Genomic DNA, 20,959 nt, shown 5'->3' with positions numbered 1-20,959 from the left:
GTCCGACTCTCTGTGACCCCATGAACCGCAGCACACCAGGCCCCCCTGTCCATCACCAACTCCCGGAGTTCACTCAAACTCATGTCCATTGAGTCAGTATTGCCATCCAGCCATCTCATCCTCTGTTGTCCCCTTCTCCTCCCGCCTTCAATCTTTCCCAGCATCACGGTCTTTTCAAATGAGTCAGCCCTTCACATCAGGTGGCCAAAGTATTGGAGTTTCAGCTTCAGCATCTGTCCTTCCAATGAACACCCAGGACTGATCTCCATTAGGATGGACTGGTTGGATCTCCTTGCAGTCCAAGGGACTCTCAAGAGTCTTCTCCAACACCACAGTTCAAAAGCATCAATCCTTCGGCGCTCAGCTTTCTTTATGGTCCAACTCTCACATCCATACATGACTACTGGAAAAACCATAGCCTTGACTAGATGGAACTTTGTTGGCAAAATAATGTCTCTGCTTTTCAATGTGCTGTTTAGGTTGGTCATAACTTTCCTTCCAAGGAGTAAGCATCTTTTAATTTCATGGCTGCAGTCACCATCTGCAGTGATTTTGGAGCCCAGAAAAATAAAGTCAGCCACTGTTTCCCCATCTATTTGCCATGAAGTGATGGGACTGGATGCCATGATCTTTGTTTTCTGAATGTTGAGCTTTAAGCAACTTTTTCACTCTCTCCTTTCACTTTCATCAAGAGGCTGTTTAGTTCTTCTTCACTTTCTGCCATAAGGGTGGTGTCATCTGCATATCTGAGGTTATTGGTATTTCCCCCGGCAATCTTGATTCCAGCTTGTGCTTCTTCCAGCCCAGCGTTTCTCATGATGTACTCTGCATAGAAGTTAAATAAGCAGGGTGACAATATACAGCCTTGACGTACTCCTTTTCCTATTTGGAACCAGTCTGTTGTTCCATGTCCAGTTCTAACTGTTGCTTCCTGATGTGCATACAGATTTCTCAAGAGGCAGGTCAGGTGGTCTGGTATTCCCATCTCTTTAAGAATTTTCCACAGTTTATTGTGATCCACACAGTCAAAGGCTTTGGCATAGTCAATAAAGCAGAAATAGATGTTTTTCTGGAACTTTCTTGCTTTTTTGATGATCCAGTGGATGTACCTGAAAAGGTTTGGGGGAATCTTAATGCATATTACTAAGTTCAACCAATCTGAAAAGGCTATATACTGTATGATTCCAATTATACGACATTATGGAAAACTCAAAACTTTGGAGACAGTAAAAAAGATATGTGATTTCCAGGAGTTTCCGGGTAAGGGAGGAGGAATAAGTGCAACATAGGGATTTTTAGAGCTGTGGATTTATTCTATATGAGACTACAGTTGTGATTACATATCATTATGTGAAAGTGAAGTCGCTCAGTCGTGTCCGACTCTTTGTGACCCCATGGGCTGTAGCCCACCAGGCTCCTCCATCCATGGGATTTTCCAGGCAAGAGTACTGGAGTGGGTTGCCATTTCCTTCTCCAGGGGATCTTCCCGATCCCGGGATCGAACCCGGATCTCCCCGGATCTCCCACATTGTAGGCAGATGCTTTACCCTCTGAGCCACTAGGGAAGTCCACGTATCATTATACGTTTGTTCAAACTCAGAATTTACAACACAAAGTGCGAATCCTAACGTAAACTAAGGACTTTAGTTAATAATTATGTGTCAGTGTTGGTTTATCAATTGAAACAGTTCTACACTGGTGCAGGATGTTGATGGTGAGGAAAACTGTGTGTGTGTTTCTGTGTATGTGTGTAGCAATACGGTATGTTGGGTCTCTGCTATGTTCTATTCAACTTTGCTATCGACCTGAAAGTTCCCTAAAAAGTAAAGTCTGTTGTAAGTATGCTTGGGCATGAATACATAGATATACTCATTCAACTATAAGTTTTATAAACTCTAAATGCCAACCAAATATTTCCAGTGACAAGTTAGTGTCCAAATTGAGATGTACTGTACGTATGAAATATACATAGATTTCAGATTTAGTACAAAAGAATATAAAACATCTCAACATTCTTTATTGATTACATGTTGAAATGGTAATATTTTTGACATATTGGTTAAATATCAGAATTTCACTTTTTTTTTTTTTGACAGCTCCATGCAGCTTGTGGGATCTTAGTTTCCTTACCAGGGATTGAACCTGGGCCTTTGGCAGTGAAGACATGGAGTCCTAACCACTGCCAGGGAACTCCCTCACCTCTGTTTTCGAGGAGGCTACTAGGAAGTGCTTGATTACGTAGGGAGCTTGCATTATGCTTCTATCAAGCAGTGCTGCACAGGATAGTCACATGGCTTGTTCTGACACCACATCTTCAGAGAGGCCCTCCCTGGTTATCCTGTTTGAAATAGCACTCTTCCATCATCATTTATTTACTCAGATCTAGTTTTTCTCATAGCATTTATCCCCGAGTATAGAAAATAATTATTGCTCCCTCTGCCATGCAGGTCCCATGAAGGCAGCAACTGCCGCTGTTGTATCCCTAGTACTCAAAACAGTTCTCCGCTCCAGAAGGAACTGAAAGAATGATCCATGCTCTTTCATGATGGATTCTTTAGGCTTATGTGTTAGGGAGTGGGGTGGATAGCACCTTGAGGACTTAATAAATATTTGAAGAATGACTTCCAAATTCACATTTCAGGGTCTCAGCATTTCAGCCCTCCTTTTCCAAATACAGAAAACCACATTTGTATGTCTTCAGGTTCATTCCGCTGCCACCTCCAATCTGCTGTTTAACCCGTCCAGTGGATCTTTCATTTCAGTCACTGCACTTTGCAGTTCTGGGATTCTCATTAGGTGTTTATTTAAACTCACTTTTAATTTGAGGACAGTCTCTTTACATTACCGTGTTGGTTTCCACCCACGTGAATCAGCCGTAGGTCCAGTGCCGTCGTGTTGCCTCCTCCTTGACCCCCCTCCCAGCTCCCAGCCCATCCCAGCCTCCTTGCTTGTCGCGGAGTACCGGAGTGAACGCCCTGTGTCATAGAGCAGATTCCCACTGGCTCTCTACTATTACGTTCGGTAATGCGTATGTTTCCATGGTGTGCACTGCGTTCATCCCACCCTCCCCTTCTTGCCGTGTCCACAGTCTGGTCTCTATGTCTGCCATCTCCAGTGCTGCCCTGCAAACGGGTTCATCAGTACCATCTTTTTAGATTCCATAGATATGCATTAATATACGGTAGTTTTTCCCTGACTTCACTCTGTGTAATAGGCTCTATCATTAGGTGTCTATAGCTTTTGTTTCTGTGCTAAGATTCTCTGTTCACTCATATTTTCATTTAATCTCTGAACATGCATTATCAAATAACAACAGTAAAAGAGGCCATCTCAATTTGTCTAACTATGGATCACAATTTTGTCTTTGTATATCCAGTAATTTTTTAAATTGAATACTGAGTACTGTGTCTCTCTTGTAGCGATTCTGAACTCTGTGACCTCCTGAAGCTTGGTGATTCTTACTCTAGCCAGCACTTCAGTTCCTGGATGGCCATCTTAAGCGAGTGTAGGCTTGGTTTTATGCTTCATTAGCTCAGATCTGTGGAGAGCAAGGCGTTTCATAAGCTCTAACTTGGCAGGACTCAAATCCCCACACTGTGACTCCCCTGCAGTCGTGTCAGAGCACGCTAGGGCTGTCTACAGTAGGGCTCACTCCGGGGCAGGTCTTCACACTCCTGAAGCGCAGTCTTTCTAGCGTTTTAGCTGGATACGCTGCTCTTAAGGAGAGTTCCTCCTTCGGAGGCCCAGACACCCAGCGCCCCTCAGCACTGTTTGCTGCCAGCACTGCTTGGCCTGGGTATCTCTGTTCCGTTCTCATCTCTGTCGCAACTGTGTTCGGTTAAGCGTCTGGTGGTCTTGCTGTGGTTGTATACCCTGTCCTCAGGCATGGACTTCTGGGGACCCCTGTATGGATTTCCGAGGCCACCTCTCTAAATAGCTTCCTTCTCGGACGCCCCACCCCACAGATTCCAGCGTCTCAGCTGCTCCCCACGTGATCTCCATCTCGGCTTGCACTCCAGCCTCTTTACACCTCAGGGAGCAGGGTGACTGTGGGGCTCAACTGCTTGAGTTTCTCCTCTGAGAAGTTTCAGGTCTGTGCTACCTGCAAACAGTTGCTTAATGTATCAACATCTTGTCCAATTCCCTACTTGCTACTAATCCAGGAGGGCTAGTAAGTTACCAAGTCATAGCCAGAACCAGAAGTCGGCCTTCCCTCAGAGTTTCTGATGTGGATCTAAGGAAGGAGGAGCAGCAGCGTCTCTCCGGGCAAAACTAAGAGCCGCTGACCTCCGGGAATCCTGCTCGGAGCTTTGGGGCGGGGAGCTGGCCTGAGAGAATGACGAGCAAGCGGAGAGCAGCAACGAGGGCGGTGACGCAGGGCCGCCGGTGTTCAGTCCCCGCTCAGCCGTCCTCCAGCCCAGGAGGAACTTACCCCGAAGGCGTTTGCTTACGTGGACCACGCGATTTCCCCCTTCCCGCCCCGTCATTTTTTCTGGGATAGTTGGTTTAATTTTCATCTAGAACCCTTAGTGAGGGGTATCATTTAAAAGGAATTAGATGTAGTCCAGTTAGAACTGAATGTTAACATCCCACATGTGATGTTAAGACTCAATAACCTAAACTTTGAACATGAATTCATGTCACATTGCCTTTTTGGAGCCGTATGGTAAAATATGTGAAAGAAGTTTCCAAGGTCAGCCATTAGGGAAAGTGACTGTCTGCCTCATAAATTTTTTTTTTTTAAATTCTCTACCCTCATATTCTCGCAAATTTTGTTATCAGTTCAGTCGCTCAGTCGTGTCCGATTCTTTGCGACCCGGTGAATCGCAGCACGCCAGGCCTCCCTGTCCATCACCATCTCCCAGAATTCACTCAGACTCACGTCCATCGCGACACTGATGCCATCCAGCCATCTCATCCTCCGTCGTCCCCTTCTCTAATGAGAAGTCAAAAAGAGCATGTAATCTTAAGACTTTTAAATAAAGGGCTATGTTTGAGAAGTGACTTTGCAGTCATATTCACATTTTCTCTGGAACCATTTTTTTCATGTATATTTTATATCTGCATTTTCTCTTTATTGGGTCAGTAGCAAATAACCCCGGAGAAGGCAGTGGCACCCCACTCCAGTGCTCTTGCCTGGAAAATCCCACGGATGGAGGAGCCTGGTGGGCTGCTGTCCATGGGGTCACTAAGAGTCGGACACGACTGAGCGACTTCACTTTCACTCTTCACTTTCATGCATTGGAGAAGGAAATGGCGACCCACTCCAGTGTTCTTGCCTGGAGACTCCCAGGGATGGGGGAGCCTGGTGGGCTGCTGTCGATGGGGTCGCACAGAGTCGGACACAACTGAAGCGACTCAGCAGCAGCAGCAGCAGCAGCAGCAGCAGCTAACCTGAACTTATGCGGTTCTCCCTGTCTTACCCCTTCCATCCTGCTTTTAGCCTCGTTTCTATTATCCTTGCTCATGAGACTCTAGCCTCACAACTGCACTGTTTCAGTTATATGAAAATCTGATTATCTGGAACTTTATAGAACTTGGAACCTTGGAACTTTTTGTTTATGTTGGAATAAATGTGTTGTATATGAATAAGAATCAGAAAAATAGGAAAACAAGTTTAATTTTTAATTTATTAGAACCCAGTAAGTGATGATTTTAAAAGCAGAGTTTCCATCAAGTTAACACTGAATTCAGGGCAAAAATACATTTAAAAAACAGAAACTGTAAGGCAGAAGTAAAACAGTATGAAACCAGGAGGTCTAATACAGACTGGAGCCAGGGTAAGAGGCTCGCATAGTGGCCTATAGCACTGGAATGCTGATGCAGTCAGAAGCAGTGTCAGTTGATCCAAGGTTTCTCAGTTTATAAAATGTCTGGACTGCTAACTGATTTTGCTGTGTAAGTAATAGCTACTATATAACCAAGTGATTGCTTTATGACAAAGGGACTAAGGCAGGACATTCATGGTTTTCATTTGTAAATGTTTCACAGTATTTAAGTATAAAGTGTCACTAGGGATATGTTTTAGGTTCATCTTCCCACCCTAACTTCCAGAAGGGAGACATCACTTCCCTTTAACTCCATTTTAAAAAATGTTGCAAACTATCACTATAGGCCTGACTCTACTCACAGCAAAAGCATGAATTACTTACTTGGATAGGGTAGAAAAAACAATTTTAGTAAATCACTACATCTTTTCTTGGTTGCTAAATAATTTTAAACAGAGATCTAAGAATTTTTACACCTCCAATAAGTGAACAATCTTTTTTTTAACCTCTGTAAGTTTGAATTTTGACTAGAACCTGAGTTATAGGGGGGTAAAAGAAAAGCATCTCATGTCCATGTGCAATTAACAGTAGCCCTTCTGAAAAATAGAGTTAACAAGTTTAAACTTCTCATGATCAAAACCTTTTATTTAGGGGGTGGGGGATAAGATTTAAAAGTGCCTTCAATCAGAAAATAAGGATTAGCTAGCTTACATATTCTACTGAAGGGTGTCAAAAAAGACAAATGCATTTAAAATAATTTTTAAGTCTAGCAAATATGAGGTTTATGGGCTCTTAACTAACATATTAAGTAGATAGAAAGATTCTCCATCTTCATTACAAACTTTTAAGCTATTTTAATAAAATGGCTATAGACCTCACTGTATTTCTGTTTGTGCATTAATAAAAACCTGTTAAAACTGCTAATTTAATACTTCTGAAAAAGTCTAGTCAAATAAGGTCACTAAAACTAGCAGAGAAGCTTTGAAATACCAACTGAAAATTCATTTCAAGGATGATTTAGCCTCTTTCGGAATCTGGCATTTAAATCATTAATATCTTCACCAACTTTAACTCTGAAAATATAAAAATTTTAGCCAGTAACAGTTATAGTTAAACAGTATTGATATTATGTGAAAAAATAAAAATAGAAAATAGATCATCAATCATGCGTTTGACAATTTCATGAAGTAAGGTAAGTATAACTCGTCGATACTGTTCCGTTTCTGCAGGTTTTCTCCGCTCACATCAGGCCTCAGCTGAAAGCTTATCTACCAAACACACCAGCACTCGCGTGGGACGGGAACAGGAGGGCGTCTGCCCGTTGCCGCCAGTGTTTGGCTTCAGGTGCCCCTCTCTTCTGAAACTGTTCTGAGTGTAACTCCTTGAACAGCATGAGAAGAGTGGCTAGCACGGAACACCTGCTGGGCTAGCGAGAATAGATCAGGGCGCAAACGTCTCTCAGCTGAGTCGTTGCTCTCACTGGCTCTGCTCTGCGCAGCATATAAATGGGACAACCGTTTTTCCTGTGTGTCTATTTGTGGAAAGAATTAGGCTCAATCAAGTGTAAAACATACATTAGTTTGCTGTAAATGCAAGGATTAAAGTTTTCCTTCCTTTGTTTTTGGCTCAACTGTAACATAACTCCAGGAGTCTCTGCTTTAATAATACAATATGAAAAGTTCACGTATGTACACGGGTACATTCTTTCATTAAAGTTTTCCCTTAAATCTGTCTCAGTGTATCTTCACAACTGATACAACTGATCTTTACAACAGAAGTCAAAGGCGACGAAGGAGAGATGGCTCCGCTTCACAGCACGGTAGGCGCTCTGAAGTCTCCCTTCACGGCTCAGAGGGCGTCGTTGAAGCGCTTCCCGTAGTCTGCAGGGCCCATCTGAAGTTCTCGCTCTTCATCGTCTGGGAGGAAAATGATCAGGGGTCAGGAGTGTTGGTTTTAAATCACTTGCAAAAATCCAGTCAAATAATGCATCTTTTTCCCTTCAGCCCACGTGCGGTTTCTGTTCCTTATCTCACACCTTCTGTAGGTACTGCTGTTTCTTAAGATGCTCCGCTAATGAGTGGAAAGTCCCTAACTGTTTTAGAAGATCACTTAATTTTAACAGATCTTTTGATGATAGAGAAGAAACAAGCAAAGGAAGGGAAGAAAGGAAGGGGAAGAGGAGGGGAGGGGAGAGAGAGAGGAAGAAAGCAAGATGGGGAAAGAAGATGAGAGCAGCAGAGCCGGACGGTCGGCAGAGCCGTCGGGGCCGGGAGCGCTGAGGAGCTGACGCTTCGTTTCTAGGTACACGGAAGTCAGTCCTCCAGCGCTTTGAGAGCGACTGTTCTCTGTACATTTTCATGCCTTTAAAAAACAAACATTTTTTCTAATAATACAATTAATCCATAACCATCATGTAAAAATTAGAAAATAAAAGGAAACTAAAAGTTACTCGTAACCCCCATATTTTAGTGAATTTCTTTGCTCCTCTCCAAATAGCTTACCAGCAACTTCCAAAATGGAGTGTGTTAACTAAAAAAAAACTTTTCTTGACCCCCCCAAAAAAGAGAAAAAAGTATTATAAAATATAACCAGACACTAACATCCTCACAGTCACTTTTAGTAGCTGTATCAAACGACTTCCTATAGTGCTTCAGAATTCGACTTACTTGGCTACCGACAGGTTTCTCTGGGTCCTTGGCTGTCACCCCTCACTTCCCTACCCTCAGCTTGACTACCAAGAACAATCTTCCTTCTAGTTTCATAGTTATTTCTATCTTCAGGTTTTGAAATAAGACTGCTCAGAGTATTAAGGTTAGTATTTTAATTAGAGCTTAAGAGGCTCTATATTTTTTAGTACATGGTTTTTAATGACATCTTTTGGCTCCTTCACAGCCTTAAAAATAACTTTCATTACCTTTTGGTTCAGTTACAATTACCCAATAGATTAGTCTCTGACAGACTGAAAGTATTCCTATCATAACTGGGAAATAAAATTTAAAGCAGCTTAGATGTCGGACTCCGAATTCACGTTCACTGTGGCTGTCTCCACTCTGTTCCTTGTGGCGGACGGGCTCCCTCCTCTCAGCTTCTCCAGGGCGCTCCGCGGCGGCGCTCTGCTCAGGAAAGACGCCCTGTGCTGGGGGCGCTGTGCACGTAATGTGCCAGGCGGTGTGCCAAGCAGGGACCGCAGCCCCCGGGCTCCCCTGCCCGTGGGGTTCTCCAGGCAAGAGTACTGGACGGGCTGCCATCCCTTTCTCCCCAGGCAGTGCACGCACGATGTATTAACTTTCCACAGTGACATGTTCTTATTTCTTCTTTGCAGTTAGTCATTAACAATGCCAAACAAACCAACTTTCTCTCACCCTTCAGTAACTTTCCCGTTAATTTTACAGAAATTCTCTTTTAGAATTGCAGGTGGCCGTTCTTCATGCTCTCGCAAATTGATCTCATATTTTACGTACTGTAATTCAGTAGGAATGATAACCCCAAATCTGTTATTTGCAAAGGCTGAAATTATATCCATAATCACATTTGTATTTTAAAAATATACTAATCATTCTCTTATTAAAGAACTCTTTGCACTTTAAGAAATTATCTTGGTTTTGAAAGAGAAATAATCACAGGCACCTCTGTGCAAAGCTCTCCTTAAGACCCATGTTATGGGAACCCACTACGTGGCTATAAACACATCTTTCAGGATTTTAGCAACTAGACGAAAACAATCACCACAGAGCAGTGGGGAAAGCTACTATATAAAGGAGAATTTCTAGAAAATTAACAGGAAAATTGTGAAAAGGAAAAATGAGATTACCTTTGAGACTTTAAAATAAATAATTGTAAAGAGAAAACAAGAGCAAAGTTATGGGAACAGAAAAACTGAATTCTAGTCCTGGCTGAGGCACTTAACAAACTTGATCTTATTCCTAAGCCTCTTTAGACTCCTAACTACCTTCTTGGTAGAACAGGGATAGCAACTATTTTTCCTGCTTCAAAGCACATTAACGCATAGGAAGGCAGCCTTCACTTCTGAAGGTCCTCTGTAAACTCAAGGAGGGATCTGCTGGTTTCACTAATCTATGCTTCACAGCACATTCTAACATGGTGCCTTCACACTGCTGCTCGTGATCTCAGGACTTCCGCCTGCCCTTCTCCTACACCGAGCCAGCATCTACAGGGACTCGCGCTCACTCCCGGTGGAGCCGCTCTAACCAGAGTCCACGTTCTGCCGACAGCTCCTTTGCATTTCTCTATAAATACAACGAAATTACCAGATCTGATGTAGGAGAACAGCCACTAAATATAATTATATGGACTAATATTTTACTTCATTTTACAAAGCAGCAAATCTGTAAATAACTCAGCGACATAAAATGACTCATATAAAGATACTTATGATTTATCAAATAATTTCTAAACTCGCTCTTGAGTCAAGAAAGGACCACCTCCAAAAGGCAAGCTCTACCAACCAAGAATGCCTTGGGGAAATAAGCAGTGAGGCTCCATTAAAATGTACAGGTTAATACACAGGCTAAAATGCGATTGTCCTGTAAAGCATGCAAACCAGGGGAAAAAATTCTGTAATTGTTTTATTTTTTTAAATTATTCAACAAACACTTATGTAGTGCTTACAGTGTGAAAGACCCTATTCTAAGTGCTGGATAAATATTTTAATCATATAATCCACATAACAGTTGTTGAGTTAGGTAACTATATTTATCCCTGTTCTACAGTTGAGGATTCTGAGGCACAGAGGTATAGGTAATTCACACGGTCACAGAGCTAGTAAGCGGTGGAGCTGCGATTCAGAAGCAGTCTGGCTCCAGAATCCAGGGATTTGGGCCCTATGGATTCTGCTCAGTGGTGTGCACTCCGTATCTATTCGGCAATATGGAGCTTCTATAGGGTTAGAGAAGAGAGGAAAGGGAATCTAACATCCACGTCCTCATTGGAATAAAAATGGCTTGGAGCATCCATCCCGCAGGTGCGCAGTGCTTCCGGATTTCATCGCTTAGTTACTTTTTCATTGTTGTTTCACTGGGAAAAAATGTTTCTAGCAATGTAAATAAAAAAATATTTCTCTCAGTCAGGATGCTTCAGGAAACCAGGAATTAAAAATCAAACCGGGACTGTAAATACAGGGAAAACAGGCTTCCCTTAATTCTGCAGGAAACACTGCCGGCAGTACTGACCCAAAGGACCAACATGCAGCGACAGACATCAGAGAGAGATCTGGCTGCTCCAGCTCCCTGCTGGCAGTGAAAGTGAAACTCGCTCAGTCGCGTTCGACTCTTTGCGACCTCCATGGGCTATACAGTCCATAGAATTCTCCAGGCCAGAATGCTGGAGTGGGTAGCCGTTCCCTTCTCCAGGGGATCTTCCCAACCCAGGGATCAAACCCAGGTCTCCTGCATTACAGGAGGATTCTTTACCAGCTGAGCTAGAGACGCTGTCAAAGCCTGCATTTCATAATTCAGAATTTCAGAGACCAAAGTCGGTGTCCTTAGTTAGAACCTCTGAAGCTAGAACCTCACTCCCACAGGTAGAATCTCTAATACAAGGGAGCCAACAACAGCTTGAAAAAAACAACAAACAAAACACCTGCTCCTAATCCTACGGAGAGTAGAGCGGGCCCCTAATGGGAGGAACGTTCAAGTGCTTCTAAAGCGCAAGCTTCAATTTTTGACATCTCTGCCTGCAGAGTTTCGGTGGTGGCATAAAGTTCCCACTTTCTTTCCAGGGTTTGGGGAAAGATGTTGGTTTAGGCATGCTGAGATAGGAAACACATTTATCCCTAACACTTGTATACAGTGATTCCACCGTGAATGTGACCGCAACATTTTAGAACTGAGAAGGGCCATCTGTTTATTCAGTTCAACGCGCTCCCAGGCGGAGGAAGAAACGGTGGCCGAGCGAGCACAAAAGACCCGAAGGGCGACACGCAGCCTGGCTCCCGGCTCCGCGGCGAGCGGCGTTTCGCGTCTACGGCCGGCTTTGGCTTCGCGTGCAACCTGACCCGGGAACCCAACTACTATTTCCACATGGAATCTGCGGATGAATTCTTCTAACTACTGTAATAGTAATCACTGGAAGTACATATTGTTGATAAGCCAGAGAAGAACCATAATTTTCCCTCCCACGTTTTAGACAGCTAATACTATATCTAGAGACTCTCTGAAACCTATTTAAAGTTATCCGGGTTTCCGGAATATTCCCGGGTAGTCAGCTCACACACACTCCTCCCTCCGCGTTTGCTGGAGCGCGGCTCTGGCATTTTTCCGCCCCTGTGGTGCCGTCGTCCCGGGGAAGCTGCCCTATCCTGCCGCCGCTCTCATCTACTGAGCCTCAAAACGGGATAAAAAAACCGCAGATGGCAACGCCCTGCTCAGGTAAGACCCACGTGCAGATGAGGAAGCCCCGGCACTCACCCGTCCCCTCCCTCCTGAACTGCGGGCAGCACCGCAGGTCGTGCCGTGTGCGCCAGAATCAGGGCACTCATCTCCCGGCGGGAGGAAAGGCCGGGGTGGCGGAGGGCCGGGGCCGAAGGGGGCAGCGGCCGCGAGGACCCGGGGCGGGAGGGCGGGGAGCGGGCGGGCGCGCGGAAGGCAGAAAGGCAGCGAGCGAGGGCCCTGCAGCCGGCACCGGGAAGGGCCGTGGGCGCGAAGGTCGCTGAGATAAACGGCGCTAATAAAAACGGCAGAACGGCCCCAGGAGCTGGCAGGAGAGCAGAGTGCTTAAAGCTAACCAAGCGAGGCTGTAAGACCGGAAGCTAGTGGGCTGTTAGCCAGTCACGGTCACAGGGGTAAAAGCTCAGTGGGACAGGCGCAAAATGACCAGTTAGCAGCGTTTACCAAGGGTCCTGTGGGTGCTAAGGGCTATTTGGGGGGTGTGAAAATGAAGGCAGAAAATGACGCGAACGAAATAGATGGAAAAATAAATGGAAAGAAACTCCTGCCTTCCAAGAGCTTACAGGCTAATTGGCGATATGATATACATGCATGAGAAAGCCTTAAGACATCGTTACAATAATTGCAAATAAATATAATCCAAACAGATTACAAAAGCAACGAGAAAGAAACAGTAAGATTTATGAAAAACAGATGATACTAGAAAAATGGATGAGCACAATTTTCTCAATGATACCAAAACGTGTTTGAGAAGTTCTCATGGATATATCCTTGTATAACCATAAATCTCTTTCTATTCCCAACCACCATTCTTCTAACACTAGACTGTACTATCAAAGTGATGCCTCGGTGGAAGGCAGCGCCACTAGTTCCCCTTTTTCTATTAAATATATAACGTTCTAGGACAACTATATTTTCTTGAGTTTTACAGAGATAATTCTTTTCAGGAACCGAAATAAAATTTAATTACTTTAAAAAGAGTTAAGAAAGAAATCAAGGCAGGTTACATTGAAAAATACTTCATGCAATGTATTATAAAATTGAATACATCACACATTAACTTCATAATCAATTTTTATAAAGAGAAAAAGCTCCAGAAATACTACTAAATGATAAGCAGGCAGAAAACAGGCCTAAGAACTCGCAATAAGCAGCACACTCGGACATGCATGCATGGGCAGGGTGCGTGCACGGGCGGATTCTGGGCTTGCACTAAGTTAAAATCAGAAGGGACACGGTTAACAGGGGAATGTGTTGAATCTGTGTATTAAACATAAAACAGACAAGTCTTCACAAACTGGTAAGGATAAACTTTAAACCTCTCAGAAAAATTTTAAAACCAGACTTCCTCTGCTGAATCATTAGTGAAATAATCTTATCTTCAGTGTGGAAGAGACCATTCCCTTTGTGGCTGTCTGGTCAAAATCTGTACCTAGAATGATGAAATGTTTTCAGATGAGAAATTGGAAAAGAATTATCTTCTGGGAGTATTTGCCTTAGGTAAAGTCTAGAGCCAGTTTAAACAATTTAGTGCTAAAATTTCTGAAGTGTTTGAGTTTCAAATTAACTAAAGTCACTAAAACATGTAACATAATAACTAAAAATGAAAACAATTAAAATGATCCATTTAAAGATCTGTAAATACCACTATCATAAAATGGTTTTCAAAATAGAATTGAAAAACTGCACAGAATACCTCTCTGTATGAAGATCGTACTGCTAATAAGTGGGGAAAATTCTACACAAATTCAACCAAAAAATTTAGGAGGTGGGTTTCACGGTCACGGCATGGAGGCCAGGCCCACGCTCACCTTGGACGTCTTCCTCTCCACCATCACCATCTTCTTCCTCATTGTAAGCCAGCTCAGCCTGCTTGTCTGCCTCATACTCACCTACGTTACCATCATCCCCATTATAATCCGCCAGTTTAGAGCCATGCTGCGGATCAACAGGGGATTCATTCTCATCAAAGAATCGGCCTGTGAAGTAGGCAGAGGATTAAATCAAGAGTGAAAGAAGAAAAGAAGGGACCTATATTGGAGGGAGATCAGAAAGCAGACAAGTGAACCCCGGCAACTTTCAGGATACGGTTATAAAAAAAGATACATTTTCTGAAGGTTATTTAAGATAAAAGGAAATAAGAATGAAGACTGAAAATAATTTTAAGAATTGCTCCCGTGTATTAACTTCAGTACTTGCTACTTAAGGTTTGAATGTTTTCTTAAAGAAAAGGGCACAATTTTCAAAACTGTTTTCCTAATAACCAACAACTTCTCTGATAAAAGTATTTGTCTAACTTAACAGTTTAGGAGAAGAACCAAAAATTTTATGAGTAGACATAATACATATATGAAACCTGTAGTCATTTCTTGTTTTATAAAATATTACTTTCCAGGGATAATTTTGATAACTTTTCTTATCAGAATAAATGAGTACCATGTAGGCTTGTAGAAACCATGCAGTTTCTTTTTGGAAAATAAGACAAACTAACATACTGGTGAGCTATCTTAAGTTTCTTCAGCAATAGTGATTCACCATAGCCATGCATTTCCAAGGAGGTACGGCAAAGAGTAAATTATTAGAATCCCTAGTAGTGTGTGTTTTGAGAAACATCCCAAGTAATTCTGATCTATTCTTTCCCATTTCCCAAACCAGACTTCTGAAAGTCAACGACAGGGAGGCTTAAGAAAGTTGACCTACACAAGGCTATCACCTCGCACACATAGTAACTGGAATCAAGAACAGCGATAGATGTAACATGTGCTGCGCAAAGCTATTCAGTAAATGGACATCGAAAATAAAGATGCCACGCAAACTAAGATCTGACTCCCAAACACAAGTGAAACTCTGTTTGACATTAAATTTAAGTAGCATAAAAGTAAATTTTATTCCAATCCCTAAAATATGGATATCATTAACTTACTGATGATTTAAGACTTTTAGAAATTATAAAGACTCTGTGATAGGTTTAAAATTTAGGGAATTATATTCTAGAAACTCACACTGCAATGAGACAAGCTTCCTCTGCTTGCTAAGTAAGGTTAAGTTCAAAGAGAAAGGATCATGGAGGTATTGGTCAATTGCACAGATGGCTCACGATGTCATTAGGCCAATATATTTTTAATTGCTGAATAGAGAGTCAATCAGAAAATATCCAAAATACATAAACAGCTTCTATAATTTAATATCAAAACCACAAACAACCTGATTAAAAAATGGACTGAATAAACATTTTTCCAAAGACATACTGATGGCCAACAGGCACATGAAGAGATGCTCAACAATGCTAATTAGGGAAATGCAAATCAAAACCACAATGAGGTATCATCTCACACTGATCAGAATGGGTATCATAAAAAAGCCTATAAATAATAAAGGCTGGAAAGGGTGTGGTGGAAAAGGGATCCTTGTACACTGCTGATGGGAATGTAAATTGGTGCAGCCACTACGGAAGTTCCATAAACAACTAAACACAGAACTACCGCGTGGCCCAGCCATCCCACTCTTGGGCGTGTACCTGAGGAGCATGCAGACACCGAGTCAAGAAGGTGGATGGACCCCCCTGTTCAGAGCAGCACTGCTCACAGTGGCCATCCTGTGGGAGCACCCTAATGTCCGCCAGAGGACAGACGGATCAAGAGGATGCGGCGTGTGCGGCTATGAGACATACACTAACTATACAAAAGAAGGGCATGTTGCCATTTGCCACAACATGGATGGATCTGGAGGACATTATGCTTCGTAAGTCAGAGAAAGATACATACTCTATGTTATCACTTATACGTGGAATCTAAAAATCAAAACAAACTAAAGAATATCAGAAAACAGAAAGAGACTCACAGGTACAGAGAACAAGTCAGTGGTTACCAGAGGGGAGACAGGCAGGAAGCACAAGATAGGGGAGTAGGAAGTGCAAACTGTCACGTATAAAGTAAGTGAGCCACGAGGACACACTGCCCAACACAGCGAACACAGCCAACATTTTATAGCAATTTTAAATGGAGTAGAAACTAAAAAAATGTTGAATCACCATGTTGTACATGCGAAAATAATACAATACTGTAACAGCTATACAGCAAATAAAAAAGTCAATCAGTTTTTCTTTTAACTAAAAATAGCTAAAGAACAAATCATACTCACATAGGGGTTTTGAGGGGAGCCGTTTACAAGAGGAAACTGAAGTAAAGGGGGCTAACAAGAAAGCACAGAGAATCATCTTAAATCTGTTCCAGAATAGAGCTGGGCATATACAATAGACACGTAAGCTGATAAGAAGAGAGGGAGAGAAAATGAATGGACACACAAGAGTTAAGAAGGAAAAGAGAGCAGCAGGAGAAAAGACGCTCTTTGTGAGAAAGACGACCTGTCTTCTGATGGCAGCGATGCAGAAAGGACAATCTGGTGGCTATGATTCTCTCTTCTTCTAATGATAAAGCAAAAGATGCCAACATAAGAAGGAAAAAAGGGATTTACAGAAAACTACCTTTTGTTTTTCTTAATATGTAATATTATGGACAAAATGCCTGGAGCAGCTAAATCATCTTTATGCAATGTGAAATTGCTGTTTTAAGTACATAAACATTTTAACCTGGTGGTTACCAAGTGAGTTTCTCAAGGTACACAGTTTCCTCCAAGAAAATAATTTCATTTTTTAATCAGAATTATGAAATAGAGACCAAAAATTAGTCTAAAAATGTTACTGCAAAATACAATTAATTAAACTAATATTATCAAACATGGCATATTAATCAAAGAATTGGTCAACCTGTTCCTATTATATTCCAACAGAACAATTTACAAAGTTTCTTCTCTTTTTATTTTAAAGGTGTCTGATGTTCTGACTAGCTTGAATTCAGTCATAAAATGTTCATGCTACAACTACAGTAACACTCAAGAGATAATAAGAAAATCAATAACAAGAATGTATGACCACAATAGTAACTCATGTTGTCACATATACAGTGCGATAAACAGCAAGAAAGGAAAAAAAACAGTCAACAACATAAACTCGCTACTTGCCAGTCAAGTAGGGGACATCAAGCTTCACAGTGAATGAATATGACCATATAAATAAAATGTATAATGCCGAGCAATGCAAAAATTATGCATTTATATATATTTAAATGTATGTCGCTGCTGCTGCTGCTGCTAAGTCACGTCAGTCGTGTCCGACTCTGTGCGACCCCAGAGACGGCAGCCCACCAGGCTCCCCCGTCCCTGGGAGTCTCCAGGCAAGAACACTGGAGTGGGTTGCCATTTCCTTCTCCAATGCATGAAAGTGAAAAGTGAAAGTGAAGTCGCTCAGTCGTGCCCAACTCTTCGCGACCCCACGGACTGCAGCCCACCAGGCTCCCCCGTCCATGGGATTCTCCAGGCGAGCGTGCTGGAGTGGGCTGCCACGGCCTTCTCCATATAAATGTATAAATTTGTATAAACGTATAAATTATATAATTATTGGGCAATATACTTACAGAAAGTTATACAAGGAGAAATCAGTGTGCGTTACGAGCTAGAAAGGAAGGTTTCAACCACAGGGGCGTGGGGACGTGGGAGAAACGGGCGCAGGCAGGACAAAAGCAAAAGAAAAACTGTATTTGATGTAAAATACTCATACGATTTTCGAATCATATTCAAAATACTGACTTAAGTATGTTTATATATGCTAATATATCGGACATGGGTATATTTTATAGTATATTTAAAAACAATGATTCATACCTATGATTCTAAAAGAGTGAAAATAGAATACATTCTAATCTTTGAAATGAACCCAAATATTAGCGTATTCTTAGAATTTTGCATTAAAAATTTTAGAACCAAAAGCCAAGGGAAAAAAAATCAGTCATATTTCTGTGCATTAGCAATAAACAATCTGAAAAGAAAATTAGGAGAACAACCTGATTAACAGTAACATAAAAAAGAACACAATGCTTAGGAATAAACTTAACCAAGGAGGCATAAGATTTGTCACTGAAAACTATAAAGATTGCTGAAAAAAATTAAGATGCCCTAAAATAATGGAAAGACATCCTATCTTCATGGATTAATAGACCTAATATTGTTCAGATGACAGTCCTCCCCAAAGCAATCTACAGAGTTGATAAATTTCTATTAAAATCCTAACTGTCTCTTTAGTAGAAATAAACAAGCAGATCCTAAAATTCAGATGGAATTGTCAGAGAGTCCAAAAGTCAGAATAATCATCTTACAGTAAAGGGCAAAGTTGGAAAACTCACACTTCCCAATTTCAAAGCTTACTACAAAGTGACAGCAATCAGAACAGTGTGCTGCTGGCATCTGCTACCAGTGGAACAGAACTCAAAGCCCAGAATAAACCCATGCACGTGCCATCCACTGGTTTTTGACAAGAATGCCAAGACTGCTCAATGGAGAAAGAAGGTCTCTTCAACAAATAGTGCTGGGACAACTGAATACCCATATACAGAGTATAACTGGATCCTTACCTCACACCATATATAAATATTAACTTAAAACACATCCAAACACCTACATATGAAAGCTAAAACTATTATTGTGGTGACCATTTTGCAATGTATACAAACACTGAATCATTATGCTGTACACCTGAAACCAATAGAATACTGAAGGTCAGTTATACCTCAAATTTAAAAAAAAAAAAGACCAAAAACTATAAAGTCCTTAGAGGAGAACATGACCTTCGATTTGGCCAAGATTTCTTAGACATGACACGAAAAGCATGAACCACAGAAGAGAAACAGGCGGACTGGACTTCATCAAGATTAAACCTTGTGTGTTGTCGGGCTATCAGAGCGTGAGAGACAAACTCTAGACAAAGACATTTGCAAATCACATGCCTGATAAGGATCTAGTGTCCAGAAGATAGAGAGAATGCTTAAAACTCAACAGCAAAGAAAACAACCCAATTTTAAAATAGGCAAAGGACTTGAATAGACATTTCTCCAAAGAGGACATATAAGTGGCCAACAAATACATGAAAAGATGATCACTGTCATCAGTCACGAGGGAAATGCAAATGAAAGTCGCAATGAGATACCACGTCACACGTGCTAGGATGGCAACGGCGGAAACAACAGTAATGGAAAAAATTAAGTGCTGACCAGGACGTCGAGAAACTGGACCTCTCATGCATTGCTGACGGAACTGTGAAACGGTGCAGCTGCTGTAGAAAACAGTTTTCCTTATAAAGCTAAACACAGAATTACTGATAACCCAGCGACTCTACACCTACGTACATAGCAACACTTTAAGAAATGGAAAACGAGTGTTCAACAAAAACTTGTCAGTAAATGTTCAGAGCAACACTAGCCACAAGAGCCGAAAAGCAGGAACAATCCCGATGCCTGTCTATGGGTGAGCGGATAAACCAACTGTATTCATGGGACTGGGTGATATCCAGCCGGAAGAGGAATAAAGGGCCACAGGGGTGAACCTTGAAAACGTTATGCCAAGAAAAAGAAGCCAGACAGAAAAGGCCACATACTGCGTGACTCCATTCACATGGAATATCCAGAACGGGCGAATCCACAGTCAGAAATAAGGTCAGTCGTTGCCAAGGACTGTGGGTGTCAGCAAACGCAGGGTGACTCGTAATGGGCGCAGGGTGCCCTCCTGAATCAACGCGCACTTTCTGGAGCTAGAGAGCGGCCGCGACGACTGCACACCTTCACGAAGCTGCCAACACCACTGAACTGTGCACTTCGGTGGATTCTGTATGTGTTTCACCACGAACTTAAATCTCTGGTGACACTGTGGAGCTGTCCTAGAGAACAGTCTGACAACTTGTAGCAGGAGCTACAAAGTTAGCCAAGCACTCTGCAAATTCAGTCAGGAGATTATACTTAAAAAAGAACACTCAAAGTAGAAGCAGGAAATAATTTGAAATAAAAGATAATCATAGTCATGACTGCTAACATAAGACACTGTGAAGTAATTTAAACAATCAATTAAAGAGCAGAGCTAGGTGAACTATTCTCATTGCCTAAATACAATGGAATATATGTATATATCTTTATGTGTGTGTGTGTATATATTTTAATGACAACTACATAACCATTTGATAAGTTAAAACGCATGTAAGAAATAATGTCAAAGTCAACCACAAAACAGTGCTCACACTGATTTCAACTCTCTCTGTACATATTGAAAAGAGTTCAGAATAAGATTTTAAAACTCTTTTAAAAAGAGATTGTCGGGAATTCCCTGGCAGTCCAGAGCTTAGGGCTCCGTGCGCCCACCATGCAGGGGCACGGGCACGGGCGTGGGCTTGGTCCCTGGCCGGCGAGCTAGGAACCTGCACACCACAGGGCATGGCCAGGAAAAACCTTGCAGAAAGTAGTGATTTTCCAGTCACAGCTACCCAAAGACTGGCTGGGAGCTAAAAGAGTGATAACAATTTTTACAGAATAAACTATAAATAGAAGAAAATCTTGAGTGATCAAATTAAGATATTTTCTCTTAGGAAGATTCTGGCCTTACCATAAACCTCTCCCTGTTGAGCTAAAAAGTTTTGAAGCCAATCCTCCAACAAGATTTGGAGGAAATATTTTTTCACTGTATTTAAAATGTTAGCCATATCCTTGTAAACAAAAACATTTTTTACATAATATTTCAGTCAAGATACATGGATAGGCTTTAAAACATCAAGGAAGGAAAGTCAATTAAATGTAAGTAAACTATATGTTCGTATAGATGCAGAAATAGGAATAATCGTCCTAAGAGCAATTTTAAAATGTAACACTGTGCAGTCCTCTCCATACGAACACCCTGTGTACAAGTAAATGCCTG

At 41.9% G+C, this 20,959-nt stretch overlaps 1 protein-coding gene and 1 long non-coding RNA gene across 10 annotated transcripts in view; one reads left to right on the top strand and one right to left on the bottom strand.

Moving 5' to 3' along the window:
- Nucleotides 1–20,959, top strand: part of LOC114115667 (uncharacterized) — a 56,338-nt gene that overhangs the window by 2,577 nt on the left and 32,802 nt on the right. For all 4 annotated transcript variants that reach the window (XR_009601319.1, XR_009601320.1, XR_006060494.2 and 1 more), the window contains exon 3: nt 6,998–12,154. This is a non-coding gene — a long non-coding RNA (uncharacterized LOC114115667). The remainder of the gene's footprint in view (nt 1–6,997; nt 12,155–20,959) is intronic.
- Nucleotides 5,613–20,959, bottom strand: part of GOLM2 (golgi membrane protein 2) — an 82,820-nt gene continuing 67,473 nt past the window's right edge. For 2 of the 6 annotated variants that reach the window (XR_006060489.2, XR_006060490.2), the window contains 3 exons: nt 13,984–14,151; nt 12,194–13,604; nt 5,613–7,684 (listed from right to left, as the gene is read on the bottom strand). Coding sequence is in view for 4 of the 6 variants with exons in the window: in XM_027972139.2 (XP_027827940.1) it covers nt 7,617–7,684; nt 13,984–14,151 (236 nt within the window). In the remaining 2 variants the exon portion in view is untranslated. The remainder of the gene's footprint in view (nt 7,685–12,193; nt 13,605–13,983; nt 14,152–20,959) is intronic. The other 4 variants (XM_027972139.2, XM_027972141.2, XM_027972142.2 and 1 more) reach the window with 2 other exon arrangements.

This window comes from Ovis aries, chromosome 7, assembly GCF_016772045.2.
Source record: "Ovis aries strain OAR_USU_Benz2616 breed Rambouillet chromosome 7, ARS-UI_Ramb_v3.0, whole genome shotgun sequence".
NCBI classification, from domain to species: Eukaryota; Metazoa; Chordata; class Mammalia; order Artiodactyla; family Bovidae; genus Ovis; species Ovis aries.
Note: the sequence above shows the minus strand (reverse complement) of the source record. Positions and strands in the feature narration are given on the sequence as shown.